At 36.4% G+C, this 8,748-nt stretch overlaps 1 protein-coding gene across 2 annotated transcripts in view; it reads left to right on the top strand.

The window, feature by feature from the left end:
- The first annotated feature begins 483 nt into the window (after positions 1-483).
- The window catches only part of LOC102580957 (clustered mitochondria protein), a 17,039-nt gene continuing 8,774 nt past the window's right edge, over positions 484-8,748 (top strand). The window contains exons 1-12 of one of the 2 annotated variants that reach the window (XM_006366440.2): positions 484-587; positions 1,089-1,308; positions 2,459-2,520; positions 2,963-3,152; positions 3,372-3,509; positions 3,627-3,783; positions 3,879-4,072; positions 4,223-4,324; positions 5,519-5,654; positions 5,819-5,947; positions 7,100-7,490; positions 8,288-8,392. In XM_006366440.2, coding sequence (XP_006366502.1) covers positions 1,098-1,308; positions 2,459-2,520; positions 2,963-3,152; positions 3,372-3,509; positions 3,627-3,783; positions 3,879-4,072; positions 4,223-4,324; positions 5,519-5,654; positions 5,819-5,947; positions 7,100-7,490; positions 8,288-8,392 — 1,815 coding nt within the window. In that variant the 5' untranslated portion in view covers positions 484-587; positions 1,089-1,097. Of the gene's footprint in view, positions 642-1,088; positions 1,309-2,458; positions 2,521-2,962; positions 3,153-3,371; positions 3,510-3,626; positions 3,784-3,878; positions 4,073-4,222; positions 4,325-5,518; positions 5,655-5,818; positions 5,948-7,099; positions 7,491-8,287; positions 8,393-8,748 lie in introns of both variants that reach the window. The other variant, XM_006366441.2, reaches the window with a different exon arrangement.

Genomic DNA, 8,748 nt, shown 5'->3' with positions numbered 1-8,748 from the left:
TTTGTATAATTTGCTAGAAACATCCAGTTTTATACAAATTGTTCAGTTTTGTAAAAACTCATTTATACATTGTAATTTGTATAATAAGATCTGTATTTGTATAATTATAAGTGTATAAGACGAAAATATATGTATTTGTATTTGTATATACACTTTTCTCTTGCTTTATACAAACACAAACACATTTTATACCGAAATGTATAAAATGGCTAATTGTATACCGAAAATGTCTAATTGTATACCGAATCAGATGGCAAAAAAATAGGATGTTTGCTACGAATTACAATTAAAATAAACTATGGGTATACCATTTAATTTGAATTAATAATTTGCCATTTCATACAATTTTATCTTTTAAATGAATGAAGATTTAATTAAATTTTATTTTTTCAAACAATGGCTAATTATGGACAAACTATATAAATCTGAAAAAAAAAAAAAAAACGGGCAGGGCAACCCATCCCAAGCCCAATTCCTCTGTATTGGGCTGAATACAAGATCCGTTTGCTTATACCCTAACGTTGTCTTCCTTTGTATCTTCTCTGCAGAACCTCTCGACCTTTTTCTCTCTCCGACGAAGTTAATTTGTATGCTTCTATTTTACCTTTGCTTGTTACGTATCTCTAATTCAGCGAAAGAGGGTATTGTTTTTGCTATTGTTTAATGTTAAAAACATATTTTTTAGTGAATTGGTGCTTGTGATTATTGAATTGTTAATGGACGTGTTATTACTATTTCATGTTTTGATTTTTATACTGCTAATGAAAAAATCTATGTTATGAGCTCATTATGTGGATTGAGTTAGTAATCTTTTTGAAAATTTTGAAAATTATTTGTTTATTTCTTCGTATTATGTATAATGAGTTACTACTTTCAAGTGTTACTCTTTTTGACCATTTAAGAGTATTCCTAGAGTATTTGAGGTTATGCGATTATTTTGTATATTGGGTTGTTTGTATTTCGACGTTTAGAGTTTGTAGTTTTTCAATCTAAAGGTTAATTATAATCATTTTATCAGGTCACAAAGTGCTTGAGAAAGAAACTTTTATTTGATTCTTGGATTAGGCGACTGATTACGTATATTTCAGGGGATAAAAATGGCCGGGAAATCAAACAAAGGGAAGAATCGGAAGGCAGTTCAAAATGTTACCAGTTCTTCAGAGCAAGCAGCCCCACCTGATGCTAATGTGAATGATACTGCAACGCATGCGGAGTCTAATGGAGCCACAGTTGTGACTGCTCAAACTGATACAAAAACAGAGGCAAAGGAGTCTGGAAATGAGACCTCCACACAGGAGGCAAAGCAAGGTGAACCTTGGCAATATCAAATTTTGATTTAAATATGTAAATAACTCATCACACCCGTCACACCCTAGGATGTGACGTAGTGGACGGTCAATTAAGTGGGTCTTGGAGACCAAGATTCAAATTCATGTAGAGACAATAAAAACTAGGTGATTCCTACCTGGTATATTTGGATTTAGAACTTTAACCATTTTCCCTAATCATTTACTCCCAGTTGAGTTTAGAGTCTAGTCATTCTCCCATGAATTTCTGCTCTGTCTCCTTTATTTGCCAAAGAGACGAGTGATGGTTTTACACATTTGTGGCTTACTTGTTTGGGACTGTGCTGCTATTGGAATCAGTATCCACATTTTTTGGTTTCAGCTATTCATGTAGTTGGAAATTCCCAGTATTAAGTTGTATACAAAAGGACACACAGTTATCTATACTGATTGAAACCTCATGGATGCACCAAAAGCTTACCAAATATGGAAGACAAGCCTTCATCTGTTGTTTCAGCTTTCAACTTATCCAAAAAAGAAAGAAGAAACCAAGAAAAACCTGATTTTTTCAATGTCGCAGAGACCAAGCTGTAGATGGTCACAAGGTCTATTGTGTAATATGTGAATGCAATCTGTTTGCTATGTTCTTTCACTATATTCTTGCTGGATAAGTTTCCATGACCCCTTTAATAGTCCGGTAAAGCATATGCAGCAAACGGTAACACTTAAGTCATCACATATGTCTGTTTGGTGATTCTTGAAGTATAAGAGATTACTTATTAGAGTGGCTAGTGTATTCCATACATGATGTGCCTCCTTCTGTCATGCTCCATGAAATGTTTGTTGTTTTATTCTAGATCTCTGTCATATGTTTGTTTTTTAATTCAGAGCAATGTACAATGCTAGCCTCATAACAACATTTCTTCACGTGTGTATTATTCTTGTCGAACTGTCTCTGTCTTTCTGCCTATGTATTTGTTGGTTCATGTAGATGCCACATGTATCAAACTCATACTAACTGAGTCTAGGTTCTCTTCCAGTTTCACTTTCCCATATTACTTGAAGATAACGGTCTTACATTCTTGTATGACTTTTGTTTAATAGTCTAAATTTCTTTCTAATTCAAAAATTGGATGAAATGAAGAGCCTTTCTGCTTTAATCTATTTTGCAGGTGACATCCATCTTTATCCTGTTTCTGTCAAAACCCAAGGAGGGGATAAGCTAGATCTACAGGTAAGATGTGTTACTAATTTTATTGGCTTTCTTTTTTGTTGATAGTTCTGTTAGAAAACTTGTTTTTTCTTTATCATTCTCCTTTGGTGATGCCCTCATCCTTCAGATTTAAGAGAGTGGCTAAAATTCTTCCATTGCATACATGTGAAGTCTTATTAGTATGTGCCATCGCTCAAACACTTCTTGTATTTTAGATCTGGATTGTCAATATTGAAAAGCCATTCTTTCTCTTTGTTTTTACATTTTATATCTGGATTGTCAATCATTGAAAGCCACTCTTCCTCTTTTGTTTTTGACTTTCTGAACTTGTCATTTGTTATCCTGCCTTCCTTATGTGTAGATGTTTATCTTTAGGCATTCAGGGCCAACTTATACTTAAATATTTGTGATTCTAGTGCGTTAGTTTGTCTAATTTGGAGTTTCTGATGGATACGTGTTTCAGTTGAGTCCTGGTGATTCTGTTATGGATGTGCGGCAGTTTCTTCTTGATGCTCCAGAGACATGCTTCGTTACATGCTATGATCTATCGTTGCATATAAAGGATGGGTCTGTTCATCATCTAGAAGATTATAACGAAATCTCTGAAGTAGCTGATATCACCACAGGAGATTGCTTCCTGGAGATGGTGCCAGGTGTGTCTTATTTATGTGGACCACGAGTTATTGATTTTAGCCTAAGTTGCGTGGACTCTTCACTTTCGATGCTCCACCCAGGTCGGATTCTCTAAAAATACACTACATTTGGAGAATCTGGCACCCATTGACATTTTTGAAGAGTCCGAGCAACATAGATTTTAGCAGTTGCCAACGAGCTTATTACATGTTTCCTCTAACTTAAACCTGGCTGTGCAGCATTGTATGATGATCGATCCATAAGGGCTCATGTTCACCGCACTCGAGAATTGCTCTCTCTTTCCACATTGCACTCCTCACTATCAACGTCACTTGCACTGCAGCATGAAATCGGAAGTAATGTTGCGAAATCTGGAGGTTCGCTTTTCATTTGTTTTTCTTTGCCTTCTTGCTGATGTTTGTGTTGTTTAATAATTTGACAGCCATTTTCAATTGAATTGGTCTAACAAACATTTTTGCCTTTTTGTGTTTTAGAGCCTGTGAAGGCCAATGTACCAGAACTTGAAAACTTGGGTTTTGTGGAGGATGTTTCTGGTTCAGTCTCTAGTTTGCTGTCAGCACCTTCAAAGGAAATTAAATGTGTTGAAAGCATTGTGTTCTCTTCGTTTAATCATCCTCCTAGCTACAGAAGGTTTCTAATCATTATTTTACTAATTATGATCCAACTAATTTTTCTCTCAGGAAGGTTCATTCTGACATTCTGACCATGGTTTCTCTTGAATCCAGGCTCTCCGGGGACTTGATTTATTTGGATGTAGTCACACTGGAAGGAAATAAGTATTGTATTACTGGAACAACCAAAACTTTTTATGTCAATTCCAGCACCACAACTGTTCTTGATCCTAGGCCAAATAAAACTGGTTCAGAAGCAACTACTCTTATTGGGCTCTTGCAAAAGATCAGCTCCAGATTTAAGAAAGGTAGGAGAATGGTAGAAAGTAATTTATTCCTCCCTCCCCCTCAAAAATAAAATAAAATAAGAAGAAGAAAAATTAGCTAGCACTTCATTTGGAGTCCAATTGTCAATCATCTTGTCTTATTGTAATAAAGGATTTTATCTTCGAATGAAGCTTTTCGGGAGATATTGGAGCGGAAGGCTTCTGCACATCCTTTTGAAAATGTTCCATCTATCCTACCACCAAATTCTTGGCTTGGGTCATATCCTATCCCTGGTAAGTTGTTTTTTGTGCACTCTTAACCTCTGGGGCTCTGGCTATCTCTACTTCATGTTGCTGTCTGTTGTATGCATACATTAGTCTGCTGGATGCTGGGTCATAGATACCAAAAATGAGGCATATTTTGTGGTGTAAGAATTCCTGGGAGGTCTGTTACAATCTGTAAGAATAATATTACTTAGTGGACCATGTAGTTGAAAATTGTGATGCACAACAATTTGCAACATGTCTTTCTGTTGAACCTGATGGAAAATTTGTCTTACAGGTAGTTGATCATGTTTTAATTAGATTCCTTCTGAAGATATCTTATGCTCAAACATGTTCCTTTACACTTTCAAGATATATAGAATTAAAGCACATGAAATAAAAAAAAGGAACTTGTAGAACTCTAGTAAAATTTCTAATTCTTGTATTTGCTTTATCTTCCTAGAAAGTTCTTCAATTTCCCGTGAATAGTGTGTACTGTATTGATTGGTGCTATTTACCTGGATGACTATGAAAGTCTGTAAAAGGATGCATAGAAAACTAGTACAACAATACATACATACATACATATATAGGGTGTGCCACTATGTGTATACTAGAGGAAAATTTATGCAAGAACAATACTGAATATAGATGGCAAATGAGATAATTATTTTTTATTTTTTCTTTTTCTGGTTAATGGTATGGCTGAGGTGATGAGAATGCTGTATTGGAAAATATGAAACTGGATTTTTGCAACTGAAGCACATTTCCTTGATAAAAATTTGGAAATGGTAGTTGGCACAACAATTCGTGAAGTAACATGAGGGGTGAATGTTCTCTTTCATTTAATGCCACTAGATTACGTACTATATCCGGTACCACTAATTCAATCCATAATTTAAGTTGACATTTTAAACCGTCTCATGTCAAGGCATCATATCAGATGTGGTGGAGGGAGCACTATTCCTCAGTTTCTCTGTTACAATGAGGGACTTGTTTATGTAGATATTATAGTAACGTCTCATGTCAAGGCATCATATAAGATGTGGTGGAGGGAGCACTATTCCTCAGTTTCTCTGTTACAATGAGGGACTTGTTTATGTAGATATTATAGTAATGTCTGATATGTTAAAAACTGCTACTCTACATTCTCTTACAATAACCTGTCTTTCTATTATTAGTTGCCTCACTAGTTCTAGTACCTTGTGGATTCTATGGTGTCAGATCACAAACGTGATGCAGCACGGGCTGAGAATGCACTTACACTTTCTTTTGGAAGTGAGCTGATTGGCATGCAAAGGGATTGGAATGAAGAGTTGCAATCTTGTCGGGAATTCCCCCATACAAACCCCCAGGAAAGGTGCATCTCGACAGATCTAAATTAGCTTGTACAGTATTCTAGAGTGAATTAATTGATTTCTCAATAGATTCTACTTATTTATGCAATACTCTTCGTCTCTTCCTAAGTCTGTCTATGAAGGCTGGTTTGCCTGTGTTCATACGTCTTGCTCTTTTTTATCACAGGATACTGCGAGATAGGGCCTTGTACAAAGTCAGTTCTGACTTTGTAGATGCTGCAATTAGTGGTGCTATTGGAGTTATCAACAGGTGTATCCCCCCAATTAATCCAACTGATCCAGAGTGCTTTCATATGTAAGTATTCAGCTGTAGATCAGCACAAGTAATTTCCTGGTGACTATATGTTCACTTAAAATTAACTTCGTTTGACCTTTATCATTGAAAATATAGTGCACTAGATATAGTATAGTTTGACCTTTATCATTGAAAATATAGTGCACTAGAAGTTGAAATTTTGTAAACAAAATAAAGGGGGTGGGGGATGGGGATAAACATATAAATTTTCTTTCAACTGATATCCCCTAATTCCACGTAAGGTTGTTAAATGGCAGGTTGAATGGGATGAGTAGAAGAAGTGTGTTGAGTAATAGATGATAACTAAACTGCCAACTAAAGGCCTCCAGGCAACTAGGCTGGGTAAAATATGTTCATCATAATTGTTGCACTGTGACAGTCATTATGTATTTTACAAGTCCACTGGTCAGAGTATCAAATTTGCTTTATAATTCCTTGAAATTAGTTCTACACTGAAAGTGGAAAAAAAGCAAAGGGGAGCAGGCAAGTTAATAGGAACAAATGAAGATTGTAGGAATGCATACGTGTAACTAAACAAAAATACATTATTTTAGGGCCAACAGGCAGCTAAACGGTTGCCTTAATCCCATTTTCCTTGCGACCTTTTTTTTTTTTTGGTTCCCTGAGTACATGAATTGCATAACCATTCCCGTCATCCACTCCAATAAATTTGGGATAGTGTTATCCCAAACTGTCCCAATGTTTTTATGGTCTGTTTGGACCTGTCAATTAACATATTAACCACCCAAGACCCTGAAATATGGGCGGTTGAGTTGATTACCAACTTAAGTTGAAACCTATAGTCTCATATGCTCTTCACCCATTAGCCCAGCCACCGGGTGGAGAAACGGTCACAAGGACATTGGAAGTTAATCATGATGAGACGGCAGGTGCTGGGTGTGGAGATGGAAGAGAGATTGTTATCCTTCTCTGTGCTCTAAGCTGACAATGTGCCTGATCCATTATTCACAAGCTTCCCGCTGTGGAGAATATCCTTGAGGGAGAGACATGTATACTTCCTTTTTTGTAACATGTTAAAGATTAACGCTCTGTTTCTCCATTATCCTTGCTGGCGGAATGTTTTTAGACTACTAAAAATTCTTCTACTATTTATTGCCACTTTTGCCTGATACTTATTCTGTATGGATCTAGGTATGTCCACAATAATATATTCTTCAGCTTTGCTGTTGATGCGGATCTCGAGCAACTGTCCAGGAAACAGGTGGCTGATCCTAAAGTTGAGGGCACAGGCTTATTACGTAATTTGTCAGAGAAAACCACCAATAATTTGCCTCAGGGAGTCTCCGAAGTTTCCAATGGAAATGAGCATACCGGCTCAGTTGTAGAAGCTGCAAACATCAACTTGGATTGTCCTCCTGAAGTGTCTGGTGAAACTCAGTTGACTGAAAGTGAGCAAGCCACTTATGCAAGCGCAAATAATGACTTGAAAGGCACAAAAGCATATCAGGAAGCTGATGTCCATGGACTATACAACCTAGCTATGGCGATAATTGATTATAGAGGACATAGAGTGGTGGCCCAGGTGCTTATTGAACTTGCACTGATCTATATTTAATTGTATGCTGTAGTTTAACGCTTTACACAAGTCCAGACATGAATGTCAGAGTGCTAATGAACATGAGTTTTCCTCTGGAAACCATCTTCATGAATTTTCTAATTTTCAATTTTTCATGCATCTGACGTTGAAGTTGGGACTGCTATATTAGTAGTGGCTTCACTCTGTCTTGACATTTTTCCTGTATGAAATATTGTACTTACACGGTCCCATTTAGTGTGAAGGCATTTGACTGGGCAGTAAACTAAAGAAATTACATGTAACCCAAATATATACGAAGTACCCAACTTATCCTTTTAATATTGAGTGATGAGAGTTCCTCATGTCTTTGCTTTTTCGCTCTTTTTATAAAAGAATGAGCGATCAATAGGGTCTCAGCTCCCAATAAGTCATGTCAGAAGGTTTATTAGTTTTCAAAAGGAGGTGTCATTCTTTCTGGGATAAGGCTAAAAAGTAAAGTGTATTAAAGTGGCACATAGTATACCACAATTAGGTTTCCAAATCTAACCATTTGGAGATTTATAAGTGAACTGTACTTGTAATAACTAATTGTGACATAAGCAGGGTTTTTAGACATACTATTGTTGCATTTCTGATTAATAATAACAATCTTATATGGGTCTTTTTGGTGGGCACTCTTCTTGATATTTGTATTTAATTTAATCTTCTAATTTTACTTTCAGCTGCAAGGCTTACTGTTATAGATGTATTATTCTGCTTATTTATTGAAAGTTTATAGACTTTTTTTCTGTTTTTCTTTGTAGAGTGTTTTACCTGGTATCCTTCAAGGTGATAAATCAGATTCCCTCTTGTACGGTTCTGTTGATAATGGCAAGAAAATCTGCTGGAGTGACGAGTTTCATTCCAAGGTAGGAGCGGACTGTAAACTTTTGGTCCACCTTCTTTTTCCCTTGTATCGTTTGCACAACAATTTAGGATGTGTATGCCTCTCTGGTGTTGGCATAGTTGTGGAAAGTATAAGCTCTATTAGGATTTTCGTTTGGTTTGTCATGATTCTTAACTAACTATCGATTTGGTCCTATATGTTGTCGTAATGACTTCATTTGAAGAATCTGAGCTTCTAATTGTGCTCAAGTGGACATGATTGTTGTGGAGATCAACATGTCTTGCTGGATTATTCGGCTTTTTCCTTTTGTGCCTTGGGTTATTGTGAGCGATCATTTTAATTCCTTTTTATTGGTGTGAGGGGTGGGGGGGGGGGGGC

Source organism: Solanum tuberosum, unplaced genomic scaffold (genome assembly GCF_000226075.1).
Source record: "Solanum tuberosum cultivar DM 1-3 516 R44 unplaced genomic scaffold, SolTub_3.0 scf00608, whole genome shotgun sequence".
NCBI classification, from domain to species: Eukaryota; Viridiplantae; Streptophyta; class Magnoliopsida; order Solanales; family Solanaceae; genus Solanum; species Solanum tuberosum.
Note: the sequence above shows the minus strand (reverse complement) of the source record. Positions and strands in the feature narration are given on the sequence as shown.